Genomic DNA, 21,134 nt, shown 5'->3' with positions numbered 1-21,134 from the left:
GAGGTGAAACTGCCATGGTGTTTTAAATCCCTTTTCATTTTCACTTTTACGGTGAAGAGAGATTTTTCAGCACTAGCTATAGAGAGAGAGGGTTAGGGGTGGTTGCTGCTGTGTTCCCTTGTCAGTTTCCCCTGGTGCTCTTTGCAGGCTTTGGGCACAAAACTCTACAGCATTGCACATCCAGCACCATCTATCTCCCTCCCCCCTTGGCAGCATATGCAAGAATTTGCACATCCAACTGTTACGATTTTTCTTGATGGAAATTAAATTAGAACTGGATATAAAGCGAGTCTTGACTAGCATTTGTATAATGGTTCTCAAAGCAGTTCACACTAATACGATCAGTGATGAATCCAGAAGCTCATGAATAATATCAAACAATGGACTTATTACTATAAAAGGTGAGGCTGGCAGCAAAAGAGGGAGGATGCTGGAGTGAGATGTCATTCAGAGTCCTCTCCCCAATCCACCAGGTGACTCTGCTGCCACAATTTACGCTAAGCAACGAGATGCTTTCAGTCTCTTTTAGGGCAGGCTTCCCTCTTCCCAATGTCCTACAACAGGCATCCCCAACCTTCGGCCCTACAGATGTTTTGGACTACAGTTCCCATCATCCCTGACCACTAGTCCTGTTAGCTAGGGATCATGGGAGCTGTAGGCCAAAACATCTGGAGGGCCACAGGTTGGGGATGCCTGCCCTACAACATAATGCCATTTGGAATTAGGACAATATCCTCACTCTGATTTGCCTTTGTGATCTCATTACACGGATGAATCTGAATTGCTGAATGTTGATACAATGCCATTGCATTGTTCTGTGATCCATGATTGGCTGGGATGGGTTCAGAAAGAAAGCTGCCTTTTTAACACACACACACACACACACACACACACGGTGCCCAAACAGCAGACGAGGCCAGGAAGACGACAGCTGTATATATATAAACCTTTCACGAAAAGGTATGCAAGCTTTTTGTGTATGTTTGGGACACTTTACCATCTCCTTTGAAACTGGGGGGGGGGGGGATCCTGGTTGAAAGTTCAGTGCAACCCAATGAAGATGCAACAGAGGTTACACTCCCCCTTTAAAAAAGTGGGGGTGGGGTTTCCAGCGTCAGTCAAACTCAGGCCTCATATGCAACATCATTTCCTGAGCAGTTGCCTTAGCTTGCATTTGTGACCCCCCCCCTTTTTCCTTTCGTGCGATGACCAACTTGAATTAACATGAGTGTAGCAGATGTTAAATGACTGTGACCAAGCCACTGATGTGCTATTTTACACTCCTCTTCATGAACTGTGTCTGGCTTTGGTGAGCACTTGATATCCCCCTCCAAGTCAGACCATATGCCCTTGTATTTAGAGAATGTAAATCTGAAATCAACTAGTCAGCCATTGTCTCTGTTGCTCTCTTCAAATGCCGATGAAATCAAATTTATGTGGGAATAAAACCTTGACTACTAAAATGCTGTTGCAGAAGTGTAATTGAGAGGAAAATTTGGCCTGATGTTTCATTTTACTGGGACTAGTGGTGGTGCTTGAGCAGAGCATAAAGTCAGCAGTGAAACTGGATATCCGAAAATGCACAGACGTTTGGCTGCTTGAAGGATAATGTATTTTACGCAATCTATGTATTGGAATGTAAATAAATGTCCTCAAGCGTATTTGTGATGCGGGGCTAGACAAATGTTGGACTGCTACTTCCAACATCCTTGCCCGTGGGTCATGCTGGCTGGGACTGGTGGGAACTGTAGTGCAATGACATCTCAGGGCGCCACATTAGCGATTGCTGTCATAATGTTTTAACAAATAGTTTCATCAATGAGTATTTCTTTTCTACCAAACTAGACAATCTCTGAAATGGTGTTGTATCAAAGTGGGCACATTTTACATTTTGATAAATTGCTTTGGCAGATTAACAGCCGATATGCTTTTAAGTGTGTTGTGGGGGGGGGGGAGTATTGGTTTGTTTTTGTTCTTATGTTTATTATTATGTATTTTGTTATTTTTTATACATTTATACATTTTTATGTTGTGATCCACCCTGGGATCTAAAGATGAAGGGTGGTAGAACAGCAGCAGCAGCAGCAACAGCACCAATACCACAGTCGTACCTTGGATCCCAAATGCCCTGGAACTCGGACATTTTGCTCCCAAATGCCACAAACCCGGCAATGATTGTTCCGGTTTGCGAATGTTCTTTTGGAACCCAAATGTCCGATTAGTTGCGGAGCTTCATGCAACTGGGGGGTGGAGAGTAGGCGGGGCTGGCGTGCATCCTGGGGGTGTGACGCGCCGCCTGCAGAGGCGTGGCACGTGTCCTGGTGGCAGGGCACACTGCCTGCAGGGGCGTGGTGCCCAGTGTGGGCGGGGGGGCAGCCGCGATGGCACCCTACCGGGATCGCACTCCCCCTGCACTCCTCTTCCTCTGCCAGTGCAGCCGATGGGGCTTCTGCGGCTTCTGATTCAGAAGCTGCAATTTGGTTTTCAAATGTTTTTGAAGTCGAATGGACTTCCGGAATGGATTCCATTCGACTTCCAAGGTACGACTGTAATAATAATAATAATAATAATAATAATAATGCCAATCACAAAATGGTTGTCATGGGGATGTGGCATAATGGACAATGACATCATGGCATAGCTCAAAATGGCTGTCATGCATGTTATGGCATAACATGTTCCCCATCAGCACTCCCCAGTGAAAAAAAGACAATAACATCAACCACCACTGTGTTCTCTCACGGAGAGAAATAGTCTCCTCTGTTCTGAACACAAAGGAGGGTGGGTGGCTGTCTACTCCTGGCATCCAGTGAAATTTGAGTATTTTTAAGCGGGCGTGGTCACTGTTTGATAGGCCAGACCACTGCAAACAGGAACTGACGAGGGAGAAAAAGCTGTCTCTCTTGCATTGTGGATTTTTGAGGGGATATTTAATGAGACTTTCCATGGGTACTCTACAAAAGTGTCTTAGAGGGTATAATAGTCCATTTAACCTACAAGTAGGAATGAACATATGAGCAGCAGAGAACACTAAATAAAGGAAGATTTGAGACGAAAATGGGTGGAATAATAGAATATGCAGCCAACAAAAGACTATCTAAATTGCCATGGAGAGATGGATTGGGAAGCCCAAGGACAAGAGATAAATGATGAATGATGAGTATATAAATTGTAAAAATGCTTTTTAAAAAAGAGATGGACTTTCTGTGGGGGCCATGGGAAGTGCTGGTGGGTGCACTGATGCCTGTGGTATCTGCATGTATCATTCTACCTGCCTCTCTAAAATGTTCCTCACCTCTTCAACTTATGTTTTACTCTAGGAGGATGTGGCAGGGGCGGGGGGGGGGGGATGGGGAGAAAAAGAGACATCCACTACCTCCTTACTGGGCACATTGTATATCTGAATTGTCTCCTTGGAGTCAATAGGCCACCTCATTATGGTTACAATAGACAAATTCCTAAGCATGTGATCTGCTTCCATGGCCTTGACTTGTTCGTTTTTTACCTCAGAGACTTGCCACTCATGTTGACTCAGATTTGCTGTGTGTGATGAAGTGATAAAATCAATGGAAGAGAATGCACGTGCCTCTGTAGTGTTCAGAGAGAGAGACTATATTATTTATTGTTTATCGTTGTAAGTTAAACCCACTCAACAATTTTCTGCCAAAGTGCATTTAACTCTTTTGGATTTGTTTGTTGTTGTTGTTTACTTACAGCTGAGGGGCTACTTCCGGGGGACAGTATCCAGCACCTGAACAGTGTGGTCCTATTAATGTCTACTTGGAGTAAAGCCCCTTGCGGTTCAGTGAGACGTTCTTCCAGGTAAGTGTTAATAGGTTGCAGCCAAAATCTGTGAGTTATTGGCAAAAGCAATATTAAGATAGTGGGGGAAAGGATTATATCAATATTTCTAGCAATGCAATAAAATAAAACACCGTGCGGCTTGAATAATAAATGCTGTTACAACCACCACCCCTAGTATATTACCAATTCAATGCAACTGCAACATTTAATAAATTAGAGCAGGGACTGAGAACATTTGATCCCCCAGACATTGCTGAACTACAACTCCCATCATCCCTTCCTATAAGTAGAAAAGCAGCTGGGGGAATAGGTAAGCATCCCCACCCCTGTCATTCCTCTCCTGAAAGTGGAAGTGTCTGATTCTGCTTTTCATTTTATTTTAATGGTACATACAACCATGATGTATTACAGCCTTCTGTAACCCAGTGCCCTCCGGATGTTGAAGGGCCGTAGCTAATGGGACTTATTGTCCAAAAATATATATAGGGAAGACTGATGTGTTACATCTAGTTTGGGACAGAGCATGATCTGGGAACTAGAGCTCATCATGGTTAAAGTGAATAGTCTTTCTTTCTTTTTTTAATGTGAGGAGGTATTTAGAATGTTAACAGTTTTAATAAGAGACCCTGCTCCTGGCTTGGATCCTGCAACTCACGGACTTTAAAAATAACCTCACCCTGAATTTTCTCCTTTGGGTGTGTGTGTGTGTGTGTGTGTGTGTGTGTGTGTTGTGGAGGTATCCTTAGAATTAAACAGACATCCATCTCCTTGTTTTCCCCACAAGAAAACATTTGCCCTATGAGAAACTGATCTGGATATGCCATAAAATGTTCTTGCACTCATAAATCCCCACATGGCAAAATTGGTTTGCTTTTTTAAACCATTCAATGTATGACTTCTTGGCATAGGTAATAAATCACACACCTGTTTTATTTATTTATTTAGGGAAGTCAGAAGATACTGCCTTTTAGACTTCTGTGTTTGCCTGTGCACAGGTTTGTTAATATTTTGGTGGAAATGGGATGAGTTTTCTCTTTTGTGCTAAAACCTTTAATTTTAAATTTTTCAAGCTGGGTGGTTTTTTTGCTTTTGTTTTGTCCAGTGGAGTCTAGTTATGCTTGCCATAAGCCAGATACCCAACAGGGCAATGGAGACAAGGTCACATCAGCTAAGTCAGTTTGCATTGTATATATGGCCTCTTTGTCACACGTTTCATTTATTAATTTCATACTGAGTATATGCCCTATGTTGGCAAATACTGGATTGATGTTGCTGTTATTATTATTGCCACACCATTAGTGTGTGTGTTATCTTACAGAGCTACATAGGGAGCACAGAGAGGTCCTTGCAATCGAAAGTGGACAATGTGAAAACAACCAAGCTGTTGCAGTTACTGTGCTATAAAGCAGGGCTGAGGAGCTTGTGGTCCTTGAGATATTGCCGGAATACAACTCCCATCACCCCTGGCCACTGACCATTAACAATTGCAGGGACCACTGAGTGGTTTGAATGATCTAGAAATAAAATCCATTCTGAAGTGTTCCAAATGGAATTTTGTACTAAAATGCTGAACATAGCCTTTACAATTATGGGCAATTCTTGAAGGTTGCACTCAAGTACCTGCTACATTATATGCAACGCAATTGTAATACAATATATAACTTGTTTTGTACCATCAAGCACAATAGGCAAATGAGAAGCAAAGAAGGAAACCACGCCGGGCCTGTTCTCAGGTTTGAGAGATTCAACCCTTCAATCCAAAGCTTTTAAAAATGATTTACTTTCTGATGTATTTTGAAATGGAGGGTTTTCTCATTGTCTCCAGCTACAGCACAATCTAATACTCATGTTTACTTACTAAAGAGCATTTCACTTGGGAGGAAAATGCATAACATCAGTGCAGGCTTTGTGGAAATTCACCACTCTGGTATGTGAAAAGTACTTGAGACTAGGGGCTCATTTCAATAGTAGTGGGGATTAAATAACACCACCACACGCACACAACCCATAAGCTCTTCAAACAAATTCAGACTTTTTATTTGGTGTGTCATCTTTGTTTCATAAGCACACTAGTTAAGTGCATTTCCTTTCACGGCTTAATTTTCCTGGCACTTGCAAAGATGATTCTCTTTCTTAGCTACGTTGAAACTTTTCTTTCTGCTTTACTTGCCCCTTTTCAGGAAATGACAACAGGAAAACCATGCATAAATTGGAAGGTATGGCAAGGCAGCCACAGTAGTTCTTGAGGGTTAGGTAAGTCAAGTCTTAGTTTTGGTGCATAGGGTCATCTGGTCTGTTCATACCTGCCCTGAGGCTTGTCCCAACCATAGCATAAGGGCCAGTCCTACTATTAGGCAGAGTGAGGAAGCTACAAGGCGGTGGTGCCCTTCAGCTCTTCCTCCTGAGTTCCCTGAGCATACCCTTCTGCTGGAGAATAGAGCTGTGTGTCATGCACCTTGCCCTCCACCTTTGTAATCTTATCAACCATTTGCAATGAACCTCAACAGTCAGAGGATATGGATTAACAGGCTATCTGCAACATGGTTACTTAGCGATACACATTTACTTGCATGTGAATGAGAAACAGGAAAAAGCCCCCACATCCATTTATGGAACTTTGAACACCAAATAATAATAATGATTTTATTATTTATACCTCGCCCATCTGGCTGGGTTCCCCAGCCACTCTGGGTGGCTCCCAACAGAATATTAAAAACACAATAAAACATCAAACATTAAAAACTTCCCCATACAGGGTTGCCATCCAATGTCTTCTAAAAGTCATATAGTTGTTTAATTCCTTGACATCTGATGGGAGGGCATTCCACAGTGTGGGCGCCACTGCCGAGAAGGCCCTCTGCCTTGTTCCCTGTACCCTCCCTTCTCGCAAGGAGGGAACCGCCAGAAGGCCCTCAGTGTCCAGTTTATTTTATTCCACATGAGTAATTCTATCTGATTTTTTTTGTGATGTGTGTGTATCTCGGTTATTCTACAATATTGCTTGTATGGTGCTGCCCTGGGCTCCTTTGGGAAGAACTGTGGGATATAAATTTAGTAAATGAAATGTAGAAATAATAACTAAATTCTGGTGATTTCCAGAATGCCCATTAGCAACACAGTTTCCTCACCCTTATCAAAAAATGACAATGCAAAGCCCGCTGGTATCAACTGGGGACTTACCACCTTCTTTTCCACTGGAGTCTTTTGTGTGTTTGCATATTCCATATTGTTTCAGAATCAATTAAGGGGAATAGTCAATGAGCTGGTAGCTGCGTGCTGCGCTCACGCTGAAGAGGTTTGGCAAAATGATTTCGCCTGGGCTCTGACAGGAAATGCATGAGTCATACTTTGAAGCCAATTGCTTTACAAATTTGCTCTTTGGCTGCACATCAACACACTCGCTTGGGCCACGTTTCGCAAGATGGACAGCTATAAGCCACGTTGCCTGACAAAAGTGTCTATATAAGCAGTCGTTCTGAAGTGCTGATTCTGTTATTTGATTTGAGGATTAAACATGCAGTTGCAAGCCATCTGTTTCCCTGGGTTGACGTCCTTGAGAGGTTAGATTTCTACAGATAATGCCTCATAAATGCAAGTGGTATTTTGAGAGATCGGAATTAGCCGAGACATATGCCACTGAAATTATCTGCCTTATCCTGGAGAACTGCTTACATTTTGACATCCCTGCCCAAACTGAAAAGAGAAGTTTACTCTCATTGTTGCTGATTTAGAACCCTGCTGCTTTCTGGCCAAATGCCACGAGACTGAGACAGTACATTTTCAGTTAGTACATGAAAAGCTCTGCTAACTATTCAAGCTGTGGCTCTCTTCAGGATCTTCCTTCAAGTGATGCCTGGGAACAGGAAAAAATCCTTTCAGCTTCTATTATCAGAGCGGCCTCTCACGTTGGGCCAACAGGAACCAGAAGGTAGGTGAGAAGCTATTGCCGCTGAGCACACTTGAAATCAGATGGATTTCTCTCAGTGTAATCCAGGGATTGCCAACCTTTTGGGGACCGTTTGAAAAGCTGCTATGGCCACCACTTGCACATCCTGCAAATGAGCACAGATCTATTACCTATAGCATAATGATTATTTCAAGCCTATTTTCATTGAGTAGAGGACACCCTGTGGGTGCCAGGGATGGCTTGTGTGGGCCCATGTATCCTTTAATACATACATGTTTCATTATACTGGGGGTAGAATCACTATTTGCTAATAACCAAGAAAGTTTATTACCAGGGCCGATTCTACCATTGGGCAGAGTGAAGTGACCACATCAGGGCAGGGAACTGCTGTGAGTTGTTGCAGGATGGAGCTTTGTGACCACATGCCCTGCTTTTCACCCCCTGAGTTGTCCTGCGTTGCACCTGGCAGCAGGGCAGCAGGCTTCCTCTCCTCAGTGTTGAAGAAAGGCTCAGCTTTCAACCCAGCCAGTCTTGGACATGGAATAGAAGAGGCAGCAAAGTGTATTGGGCTGATAGTTACAAAGGTTGCTTAGGGTGGACATAAGCCTGTAGGCAGGGCTGACCCAATATATTTTACTGCCTGAGAAGAAGCTGTCCTCACAGAGGAGGGTCTGGCACCTTCTGTGGGAGAAATTCCCCCTGGGGGTTTAAATACAAGGCTCAAACCAATTTCCCAACCAGTCAGACTTTATTCAGTAATGCATTGCAGGTCAGAGTTCAAAGAGTCTGCAAGAACATTTGCATTAGGACACACACTATATAGGCAAAATATGTCTTCTGCCACCCTGGCACATCAGCATCTCTCAACCAACCACAGTCCCTGAAAGACAACCCATTTTTACTGCATGCATCAGAAGCTTCCTTGTACCTTATGTGGAGTTGTTTTTCACTTTAACATTCAAGCCGCTTAACAGGTTCTTACCAGGTTTGTGGTTGGGCCATGCTGTTGCATATGAGACACTGGTCTTACTGATAAGGAGTTTAACAGAAATCCCATGCCACTTCCCTGCGAAGCTTTTGTCACATGCTGAAGATGCACACACATACCTACCCTTTTCTTCTGATTGAAAATTGGTTTTAAATTATTTTAAAATTGTATTTTTATACCGTTGTAACCCACCCTGGGCCCTTATGTTTAATGGTGGGGAAAATAAACAACATAAAATAAAATTGGATCCAAAGAGCTTTAAAGCTAATAATAATAATAATAATAATAATTTATTATTTATACCCCACCCATCTGGTTGGGTTTCCCCAGCCACTCCTCTGGGCAGCTTCCAACAAAATATTAAAATGCAATAATCCATCAAATATTAAAAACTTTCCTAAACAGGGCTGCCTTCAGATGTCTTTTAAAAGTCTGGTAGTTGTTTTACTCTTTGACATCTGGTGGGAGGGCGTTCCACAGGGCGGGCGCCACTACCGAGAAGGCCCTCTGCCTGGTTCCCTGTAACTTGGCTTCTCGCAATGAGGGAACCGCCAGAAGGCCCTCAGCGCTGGATCTCCGTGTCGGGGCAGAACGATGGGGGTGGAGACACTCCTTCAGCTAACACCTTGAACCTAGGAAACTCCCTTATACTGAGTCAGACAATTGATCTACCTAGCGCCATATTGTCTACACCAGTGTTTCCCAACCTTTTTCTGACAGTGGCCCCCATCCAACCTCGTTTCCTTCTTGTGGCCCCACCCCGTCCTGCCGATAGAAAGGTAGCTATTAAAATGTTTTGTTTGTAAACAGAACATGTCTTATTTATCATTTTTATAGTTTATACAAAATACAATCACATAAAAGGATAGGATCATCGTGAAATATTGTTGAAGCAGAAAAACATAGAATCCTAGAGCTGGAATGGTCATCTTTCTAATGCAACCCCCTGCAACGTAGGAAACTCAGCTAAAGCTAATTGCCCCCCCCCCCCAATCTCTTGTTTGCTCATCTTCCCTCTAGGTGGCTTCATCAGGCGAGCGTTTGCTGCTCCCCCTCAGCTCCTTCCAGTGCCATCCGTCTTCATGGCCTTGTGCCGCTTGGCATGTAGCACAAGCGCTGCTTTAACTGTCAGTCACCATGAGCTACTCTCGGAAAGAGGCTTACCAGCTCATAAACTGAAAGCAATCCTATTTACTGCCATTTCTAGATTCATAGATTGCTTGCAGCTTGTTACTGTTCTAGTAACACTTTCCCACCCCCCCACCCCCACCGTGGGCCAGACATCTCAGGTACTTTCCGTTTTTCCTGACAATAGTTAGGTAGTTCGAATGGCCACATGCAACCTGCATTGTTTCATCTTGTGTAATGGGATTGAATTTAAGTGTGTGTTTGTGTGTGCATATATATATATATACACACACACATAGTCCGATTGCCACACAATACATAGTGCATATTCGGGTCCAAAATAATTTTAATGGTCAAAATGGTGGTGTGTTACAGCTAGACTCCCCCCCCCCCTTTTAGAGGAATGTTAAGGGAATTTGCGGGGCTTAAAAAAAATCTAGAAAGGGTTAATTGGCTTCCTTTATATTCCTCTCTCTGGTGACTTTTCTCAGTCAGCATTATTCAGTCCTGCTTCCACTCTGCAGACCGCTGATGGTAGATGTATATTCTGAAAATAAACTTGAATCTATTAAAGTGGCTAACATACAGTGATGTCCCTGTTTTGTAAATTGAGTTCAGGCATAGGCTATCTATCTGTTTGGCAGCCGCAGAGGTGTCTTTTTTTGTTTGAATTTTACTGTTTAAGATTGCTGAGTTGCTTTTGAAGGTGGAGTGGGGTCAGGGTGGTATCAGATTCACACATTACTGTCTTTACTAAATTTATATGAATGGCCTCCTCTGAAGATTGAGGAACTTGAGACTAGCATTTCTGAAGCTTTTCTGACTTTCAGGGATATGATCGGGGTGGTGGCAGCAGGTGACGGGGGGAAGCTGAAGTTTGGGGGCAAAATGAGGAATTCTGTTTTGTTTTAGTTGTTCACCTAGATTAATTTATGGCCTATTTTCCCCCAGACTTAACGGACCCAACGCGTGTTACAAAGTACAGATAGACAATTAAATCACAATAAAACCAACGGTGATCCATAAAACCAAATAACACCCACACATTATCAGACCTTCAGCACATTAAAAGATAGTCCCAGCTAAGGGCACATAATTTCATATTTTTATTTTTTAAAAGTTAATTATTTATAAAGCATCTCCAGTTTGAATATGTCAGTGGACTTTGTGTAAGGATGCCCTCAAAGTTGCTTAAAATTCCCAGTGTGTGTGTTTAATATAGTGTGCCTGAGGTTCTTATTCCCACTTGGACTATATCAAGCCTATCTCGGTAGCACATTCATCATAGCAATAGCTGCAAACTAATTCTAAAGCATTAAAGCAAAATTGTATGGCATAATAAAGGGGCAGTCCCCCCACCCCCATTTTCTATTAAAGTACTGATGTTACATCAGGGAGAAGAGTCATCATTCTTAAGAGAGAGTTTGCATTTCCCAGGGTCTCATGTTTGCCTGTCAGGCCAATCCAACATGTCTCAAACCATCATAAAACATTGTATGGCACAAGAAGCAGATAGGACCAAGACACACCCCCAAGTCTCTTGAAACCCTGGAGCAGAAGCAGTTTTAGGGCAGCGTGACCAGTTTTCCCACACTGGGTGCTGAGTGGAGAGAGCACCTGGTAAGCACTTGCCTGGGTACAGGAAGGAGGTGTGAGGGCACTGAGAGGGTCGAGTTCTCCCTCCTTCTCTCCAAAAACTAGTTAGTGCTTGCTCAGCTTTGGGAAGAAGCAGGGTTTTTTTTCACCTGGAACTTATCAGAACTCCATTCTGGGACCTCTCAGGTGGGCACCATTGCCATTATAAGAGAACAAGGGTGGTGTTCATGGTGAGTTCCAGCATCTCTTTTTCGGGGGGGGGGGAGCACTGGGAATGAGAAGGGAGGGCTCTAGGACCCTGCCAGAGCCTCGTACATCCTTCCCAAAGACCAGCACGGCACAAGGGTTGGAGGCACCAACTTTAGGCCCAGCTCAGGGCACCAGTAGTAGCAAAGTCCGCCCCTACCTGGAGGGCTCTTACCAGACAGGATAGATGAATACATGATATCAGAAATATACAGGTCTGATTGATTCATTTTATGAAAGTTTGCCTTCTATTCTCCAACACTGGCATATAAGTGGGAGCCTTAGGCTGAAGGTTATCAAGCACCAGTTCATCTCTGTGACACCATTCAAGGGTCACGGGGTGGTTTACTATATAATAACACAAAAATACATACCATAGTAATGAACAAAAGCAATTACTCCCCCACCCCAGTTTAGATTATTCAAGAAGCCAAAGGCCTGGGAAAAGAGGATGTTTTTGCCTGGCACTTAAAGATATGTAATGAAGGCACTAGCTGAACCTCCCTGGAGAGAGCATTCCATAAATGAGGAGCCACTGCAGAAAAGGCCCGTTCTCATATTGCCACCCTCTGGACCTCACACAGAGGAAGTACATGAAGAAGGGCCTCAGAAGATGATCTCAGGGTCCAGGTTGGTTCATATGGAGAGCGGCAGCCTCTGAGCTATCGCAGTCCTGAGCCATTTAAGGCTTTATAGGTCAAAAGCAGCACTTAGAATTGGACCCAGAAACTAATTGGTAGCCAGTGCAGTTGGGACAGGATTGGTGTTTCATGCTCAAACCATCTTGTCCTGGCAAGTGAACTGACCACTGAATTCTGCACCAGCTGCAATTTCTAAACTGTCTTCAGAAGCAGCCTCACATATAACGTATTGCAGTAATATAACCTTCAATGCAGTATTTCAATTAATGTGACTAGTAAACACAAATACCACTCATACCCCATTTACCTCCGTAGGACCTGCACCTGAAAATCTCCTGAAAGCTGTGTAATATCTTTTTGCTTGATACTCCACACACACACACTTTTATTTCTAAGTTTTGGAAAAGTATTGGACATGTGCTCAAAGTGCAGGAGGACCCACAAGCTCAAGTTTGGTCCCATTTTAACCAAAATATGCTCCCCACCCTGTAGCCTTTAAGCATAGCTTCCAACTTTTCTGATGTGAAAAAGATGTGCATATTCTGGGACGCACTCCTGGGTGAGTCTTGTAATCCATGCCTCACTCTCCCCCCCCCCATGTGCTTTTCGTGGGGCAAAAGTGAGGAACATGAGCATGAGAGATTGCAGCACTCAAAATGGCCACAGAAATCTTGTGGGGGGGGGAAACCACAATGTCCTGTTTTTTCTGGGGCACTTGGAAGGTTGCTTTAAGGATAGTATCTAGGAGGGCTTTCTCAGAACATAAAGGGACTGGGATCCCTTATAACTCATGCTCTGGATATAAACCTAACACAAAATGTGACTGCCCTATATGCTGTAGTACATCCATATAGTCATCTAATGGTGGAGCGGATGGGTTATTCTTCCTCAGTTATTCTTCCCTAAACGTGACTCATAGTTTTTAATCTATAAGCTAGAGAAATGCCCTCCCACATACTGAAAAGCCACTCCACTCACCGTGTCCTCTTTAAAAAATATGAAAAAATGAAACGCCAGATCTACTTTTTGCTCACCCCGGGCAACAAAAATTTGGAGAAGTTGGAATGAAAAACGAATTCAGTGTCTCATTGCTGGAATCTTTCTTGAAGTGAAGTGGAAGCCTTCATTCATCGACCTAATGAATTGAAAATCCTGCTGACCGGTTCCATTTTGGTCAAGGGCCAGGAGCGGTGTGAGTCTGCTCTCCTTTTATGCGTATGCGTATGTCCCATTAATGTTAATGAGAAGGGTGTCTCGCTGTCGCTATGAAAACATTTTTGCCTTTTCCTTTCTTCCCTTGAGCTCTCTGCCGGGCTCTTTTGTCATTGAAAACCTATTCCACCCCCTGTTCATTGTGATGGGGGAATAAAGGGAAGGACAAAGCTTAAGAGCACGAAAGCAATTTTTGGTTGGGCGTGGCTATGTATAAGGCATTGCCGCCTTCTGCCCATCACTTCTCTAAACAGAATCACATAGCAACCCAGTTTCCCCCCATCACACAAACACAGACACATACACTAGCTGCACCCCTGCTGCTCCCCACTTGCATTCTCATGGACATTTGCTACCAAATTGTGACACGAGGGCACAGAAAACCAAGCTGCTGTACTCTTGTGAATGCTTCCAAGTTAAAACATTCCTGGCCAGTTCAATGGGATTTATACAGTGGTACCTTGGGTTACATGGGACGTAGGTAGCGCTGCAGGTTAAACCACAGAGCCTAGGGATTGCCGATCAGAAGGTCGGTGGTTCTAATCTCCGTGACAGGGTGAGCTCCCGTTGCTCGGTCCCAGCTCCTGCCAACCTAGCAGTTCGAAAGCACGAAGTGCAAGTAGATAAATAGATACTGCTCCGGCGGGAAGGTAAACGGCATTTCCGTGCGCTGCTCTGGTTCGCCAGAAGCGGCTTAGTCATGCCGGCCACATGACCCGGAAGCTGTACGCTGTCTCCCTTGGCCAATAAAGTGAGATGAGCGCCGCAACCCCAGAGTCGGCCACGACTGGACCTAATGGTCTGGGGTCCCTTTACCTTGGGTTACAGACGCTTCAGGTTACAGAGACTTCAGGTTACAGAGGCTTCAGGTTACAGACTCCGCTAACCCAGAAATAGTACCTCGGGTTAAGAACTTTGCTAAAGGATGAGAACAAAAATTGCGTGGCGGTGGCGTGGCGGCAGCGGGAGGCCCCATTAGCTAAAGTGGTACTTCAGGTTAAGAACAGTTTCAGGTTAAAAATGGACCTGCAGAACGAATTAAGTTCTTAACCCAAGGTACCACTTTATAAAGCTCTTACTAGTGTTGTAGGTTCTGTACAAAGACTGCATACACACCATACATTTAAAACACTTTATCCCCCACCCCCCCAAAAAACCTGGGAACTATAGTTATCCTTTACAGAGCCACATTTCCCAGCACCCTTAACAAACTGCAGTTCCACATAGGGTGTTTACACAGCCAAAGGTTAGCAAACAGCATAGGCTGTGCTCATTGGGCTTACAATCGAACAGAGCCAATATAAAAGCTTCTGGCAGCAGGACGCTCCCTTACGCTGAAGCCAGTGTTAGAAACTCTCGGCTCCCAAACGCCTTAGGCGTCGAACATTCTGGCTCCCGAACGATTGAAAAACGGAAGCGAGTGTTCTGGTTTTCAAACATTCTTTTGGAAGCCAAACATCTGACGGGGCTTCCACGGCTTCCGATTGGCTGCAGGAGCTTCCTGCAGCCAATCGGAAGCCGCCCTTTGGTTTCCAAACATTTCAGAAGTCAGACTGACTTTCGGAATGGATTCCATGAGACTTCCGAGGTACGACTGTATAAGCTATGCACCAAATGGCTCCTTAAACCAGGGTTACAGTTGCCAAAACGGAATGCCTTAGGCCAGATAGCTCTAAAGTTGTATTTTTTAATATGGCTTTCTGGTTCCTGAAATTCAATCTGGTTGTGCAGATAAAATATAATGTATAGAATTCTACAGGATGTGGTGCTAGTGGGTGAATACAGTCAAGATCTCTAGGCGTGCACCTCCAAATGGTGGAGACATTAGGCGCTATCCTGGCACCCAGGCATGTACACTTGGTCGCAAGTGGCCGATAGCCTGTTGCAAAATGCACCATGCAAATTTCAAATGCTGATTGGAGCCCCTTCCATGCACAAAGGACCCTTGCTCTTTGTGGAAGGGCAACTCACAATCCAATCCACTGTGTAGTTCTACTCCTTGGCACGCCCTGTTGCTCAGTTTTATCCCCACCAACTGCAGTATGACAAGAATGACAACTGCCAGCTTTAAATGGTTGCGACGAGGATTTTGAGATGGTACATATGAACACAAGAAACCTTGGTATGAAGCGGTATATAAATGTAAGGCATAACTAAACAACGAACATTCTAAAGCCCCTTAGCCATGTTAGGGACAAGAATTATTACAATTACTGCGTGTAACCCAAACCAGACTGGTTCTCCTTTAAATAAATTAATATGTCTCATCGCATTTGAAAATTATGAAAACCGGTAAGGTACGTTGCTGGCGTCAGTCTGCCTTAGGAGACAATGGAAGAGGGCACCTTTGGGGGATGTAGTCAAACTGTTGGAGAGTTACAGCGCCTGCTGTGGTATGTTGTGCCAATGTACAGTAATTAAAAAGTTATACGGCTTAATTTCATTTTCACTGCCTAGTCTGTGATCAAAACTTTGCAAATACAGTATATTAAACACACATCTACAGTATGTGCTGTTTATTGGGCACCGCATTGATATAATTGCAAGGCATGTGTCCACACACACCTAGATTTTGAATGGAAGTATGAATATTATTAAGATATGTCCTCTACTTCCTTGCATGTACTTTAATTCCCCCCCCCCCTCCTTTAACTGCAAGGAGAAGCCATCATAAAGGAATCCCTGCCTTGCTCTGGGTATAATAGAAGGTGCCTTCATGTTCTAACACCTTGCCAGTTGGAGAACTAAAATAAACCTAAAGGAAGAAAAGCTCCATTTACCACAGAAACCCCTAGTGAGATCGAAACTGTAGTTCATTTCTTCCAATAATAATAAAAAAGACACATCAGTGCCCTTCTTACTGGCAACTTTTTCTCTCTCCCTTTGCCATTGGAAGGCAGAATAAGGGAGGCAAAGCAGTATATTTAATTGTAACCTGCTATCTTAGAGTTTTCTACTCTCCTGCTTGCTTTAGCTTAGCGGGACATCCTGCTCTATTTTATCCGACTAACAAGGACCATGAGTAAAGCAGCTAGAGCTAGGGGTTAAATTTCTACCTTAAAAAAAAAGAAGAAGAAACCTCCTTCAATGTATTCCATGAAGGATAGCAATATGGGATGCTACTTGACCTTCTCATTGTTCTATAATTTGATTGGCTGGATGCTGTTTGTGCTCTTTTCCCAGTCTCAGCATCTTGCAGTGCGAAGGAGGGAGAGGCGCTTAGACAATGACCAAGCCCAACGCAGGAGATTTTGCACAGAGCTAGAAAAAGAAGGAAAACCCTCCATATATCTTGAAACAATGAGTTGTTCCTTGATAAAACAAGGCAAGTGTTGATAGCCCTCCACTTAAGAATGAGAGGACACTTGGGCGAAATTAAAGAGAAGATCTAGCAGTTCAGCAATGGCTTTCTCTTTCTCTTCCCTTTTTCTTTTATTCTTCTTCTTTTTTTTAACAAAAAACCACCAGGTTTTTCTTTTCTTTTTTAGAACCTGCACTTCTCTCTCTCCCCCTCCCTCTACTGATCAGCTGAAGCTTAACATCGGTAACCAACTGAGATACTTGTTGTATTGCCTGTAGAAAGCACTCTCCAGTTTGTCAGTTTTAACAATCTCTGCACCATTGTTAGAGTCCTCAGTGTGCTTGCTGCTACTGCTTCTTTCTCATTCTCTTTCTGCTCGCTTTTCATGTTTGGTGTCATTGTCGTGAAGGGGGTAGGATGAAGCATATATGAAGATCAAGGTAGGGGGAGCAGGGTATTGTTCTGATGCCTCTGTTCTGAGGACCAGGCAATGAGCAGGAAGAGCTTTTCTTAATCATTATTTTTATAAAGTGTGTTATACCTTGAGGAACAGGAGGGTGGGGAAGCATAAGAAGGAACTGAGTAGGGGGAAAGGGATTTGAGATGGGAGCACATTTAGAATCTAGTTGTGCACACAGAAAGCTGGGTTGTGCTGCTTTGGTTTGTGCACAGGCAATTTCCCATGCTTACGCAAGTGGACAACTTGGTCTCTTCCGTACATGCTTGCAGGAACCGAAACACAGAGTGGTGATAATAAAGAGTGACGGTACACCTGAAGGCAATTGCCTTTGATAACCTAAGTGTGTGAAACCACTAGGAAATTGACCGGTTTGCACAAGCACATTATTTCCAAGCCGTGATTAGTTTTATTATCAGCTTGGAGTGAATGTGGGCATGGAGAAACAAGGGCCTGAGTCTTCCACCATCGGCCAATAATTGCATTTCAGCACAAGAGTGAGACACTTCAGCAAGACTTTGCCAGTTTGCTGTGCTTTGCTTGGGGTGCTGTGCTGAGATCTGGAAGCAGGGAGCTTGTGTGTTTTGTTTTGTTCTGTTCTGTTCTGTTCTGTTTTGTTTCGTTTCGAAGAAACCTACTGAAGCTCCTATCTATTTACTATTAATTGGAAATCTGTTGCAGGTGATTTTGAAAGCACCGCTTTGTTAGGTGAGATTATGTAGGTTGCTGGGACTCTCACTGAGAGACAAGAATGGGCATCTTGAAATCAACTCACAGTAATTGCAGCTAAGCATATGGCCACAAGAAATTGCCTTATGCAGATTCAAACAACTAGCCCATCTAGCTCCATATTGTCAATACTAACTGGCAGCAGCCCTTAAGGGTTTCCATGCAGGATAGGGGTCTTCCTCTCCCTAAGTGGAGATGCAAGAAATTTAAACCAGGACCTTCTATGTGTAATAATAATAATAATAATAATAATAATAATAATAATAAATTTTATTTATATCCCGCCCTCCCCAGCCAAAGCTGGGCTCAGGGCGGCTAACAACAATCAAAATAATCCAGCATTCTAAAAACATTCATTATAAAATTAATTAAAATCAAATTGATGGCAACCATTAAGTAAAATTCTGTGCAGATTGCCAGAGGAGGGGGTCAGGCTGCACCCTGACCAAAGGCCTGGTGGAACAGCTCTGTCTTGCAGGCCCTGCGGAAAGATGTCAGGTCCCGCAGGGCCCTAGTCTCTTGTGACAGAGCGTTCCACCAGATTGGAGCCGCGGCCGAGAAAGCCCTGGCTCTAGTTGAGGCCAGCCTAACCTCTCTGTGGCCTGGGATCTTCAGGATGTTTTTATTTGCAGACCGTAAATTTCTCTGTGGGACATACCAGGAGAGGCGGTCCCGCAGGTATGAGGGTCCTAGGCCGTATAGGGCTTTAAAGGTTAAAACCAGCACCTTAAACCTGATCCTGTACTCCACCGGGAGCCAGTGCAGCTGGTATAGTACCGGATGAATATGAGCTCGCAGCGAAGACCCCATAAGGAGTCTTGCCGCGGCATTCTGCACCCGCTGGAGTTTCTGGGTCAGTCTCAAGGGCAGCCCCACGTAGAGCAAGTTACAATAATCCAATCTGGAGGTGACCGTCGCGTGGATCACAGTGGCTAGGTCAGGGCGAGAGAGATAAGGAGCCAACTGCTTAGCTTGGCGGAGATGAAAAAATGCCGCCTTTGTTATAGCTGTAATCTGCGCCTTCATAGAGAGGGAGGTATCGAAGATTACACCCAAACTCTTAACGGACGATGCTGGCACTAATTGCACCCCCGCAAGAGATGGGAGTTGCCCCCTCAATCCCATATCGCCCCGTCCCAGCCAGAGGACCTCTGTCTTCAAAGGATTTAACTTCAACCGGCTCCCACGTAACCATCCAGCCACAGCTTCCAGACATCTGGTCAATGTGTCTGGGGTCGAGTCAGGATGGCCATCCATCAACAGATAGAGTTGGGTGTCATCGGCATACTGATGGCAACCCAGCCCAAAACTCCGGACAAGCTGGGCGAGGGGGCGCATAAAGATGTTAAAAAGCATCGGGGAGAGAATTGCACCCTGAGGCACTCCACACACCAAGGAGTGGCGCGATGACAATTCCCCCCCCCAAGCGCCACCCTCTGTCCCCGACCAGAGAGAAACGAGCGCAGCCATTGAAGGACTGTGCCCCGGATCCCCACGTCGGCAAGGCGGTGGTCCAGGAGTTCGTGATCGACCATGTCGAAGGCTGCTGACAGGTCTAGAAGAATCAGCAGCCCTGACCCGCCTCGATCCAGCTGCCTGCGGAGATCATCTGTTAGGGCGACCAGAGCCGTCTCGGTCCCATGACCTGCGCGGAAGCCGGACTGGAATGGATCGAGAGCCGATGTTTCATCCAGAAACCTACCAAGCTGTTCAGCAATCACCTTACCCAGGAATGGAAGATTTGAAACCGGGCGGTAATTGGATAGATCTAAGGGATCTAATGATGTTTTCTTTAAGAGCGGACGCACCACTGCCTCCTTCAGTTCCCCTGGGAATATCCCGGTGCCAAGGGACAAATTGATGATATCACCCAGGGGGGCCCGCACCTCGTCTGGACACGCTCTGATCAGCCAAGACGGGCACGGGTCGAGAGGACAGGTGGTGGGCTTTCCAGCTCGGAGGAGTCTGTCCACATCGGCTGGGGATATCCGATCCCCAGACCTTTCCCATTGTTTCCCCATGGATATTCCATGATGGGAGTGGTGTCTTACTGTGCATTTTCTCTTGAATTTCAGAGAATTCAACAAAATACAGAACACTACCATGTGCATTTATATGCACACTTTAACCCAGTATATGATATTTTGTATACATAACCTGGAGGGAGAACAGCATGACAAAATTCAGAAAAATGCAAATGTTGAAGGATGACTGTGTTTCAGTTAGCCTTTTTCTTTGATGGCAGGGCAGGGCAGGAGAGTGTGAACTGGATAAGTATGCCTTTAAATGCAAACTGAATTGAATTTATCCCCCATCTCTAATGATGGCACAAGAGGACTTGAGCTCAGGTTATAAAAGCCACCATCTTGCTGGCTTCAAGAGTAGCCAATTATTGCAGTGGAAATGGAAAGAATTCTGTCTCTTCACAGGTAGAAGAATTTGCTCAATCTGGGGGCGGGGGGGGGGGGCGGGCAACAAGCTATATGCTGGCATACTCCTGTTGCTGGACAGATCAGTAGCCGGAGTAACTTCCGGTGTGCACTTGCGTAGCTAGATGTGCTCAAGGAAGGGACTCTCAAGAGGCAATTGGTAGGAAGGAGAATAGCCAAGGCCAGCCCATGCTGTTTCTCACTTCTCATCCTCCTTGCTCTTTAGCCATCCTTTGTTCAGCGTAAGGGCCAGCCCTACCATTGGACAATAATGAGTTTGGTGTATCAGGTGGCAGGTTCTGATGTGCATGCAGTGGCAGCAGCAATATTCCACCCAGTGGCAGAGGAAGGGGAGTGGGGGTGCAGTGCGCCCCGGGTGCCATCTCTGAGGGGGGGGGTGACAAGAAGGCACCCTGCGGCGGGCTTGCCTTGCTGCCCCGGGCGTGGCATCGTGAGCCACTGCCATCGAGGATCCTCCACTCACGGCTGCACCCTCTGCCGCTGCCCGTACGGTGCTCCAGCAGCGGTGCCGCGTGATACATGCGCGGTGACACTACAGACGATGGCATGCATGCGCCCTACATACAGTGTGTGTGCACCGTACATAGTGGCATGCACGCATGTGCCCTACGTAGCAGTGCTGCGCCTGCACCGTACATATGGTTTGCTCCACCCCCGACACTCCACACCAGGTCC

General features: G+C 44.9%; 1 protein-coding gene and 1 long non-coding RNA gene across 2 annotated transcripts in view; one reads left to right on the top strand and one right to left on the bottom strand.

Annotated features, from left to right (window-relative positions):
- The window catches only part of LOC308478964 (uncharacterized protein), a 425,355-nt gene that overhangs the window by 6,539 nt on the left and 397,682 nt on the right, over positions 1 to 21,134 (bottom strand). The window contains exon 3 of the mRNA XM_081009176.1: positions 3,715 to 3,850. Coding sequence (XP_080865302.1) covers positions 3,715 to 3,850 — 136 coding nt within the window. The remainder of the gene's footprint in view (positions 1 to 3,714; positions 3,851 to 21,134) is intronic.
- LOC308479207 lies at positions 3,752 to 6,444 on the top strand. The gene is made up of 4 exons (XR_013987552.1): positions 3,752 to 3,822; positions 4,750 to 4,799; positions 5,630 to 5,731; positions 5,985 to 6,444. It is a non-coding gene; the product is annotated as an uncharacterized lncRNA (long non-coding RNA).

This window comes from Podarcis pityusensis (genome assembly GCF_964106645.2).
Source record: "Podarcis pityusensis genome assembly, chromosome: 1".
In the NCBI taxonomy this organism is placed as follows: Eukaryota; Metazoa; Chordata; class Lepidosauria; order Squamata; family Lacertidae; genus Podarcis; species Podarcis pityusensis.
This window is presented reverse-complemented; position numbering and strand designations above follow the sequence as displayed.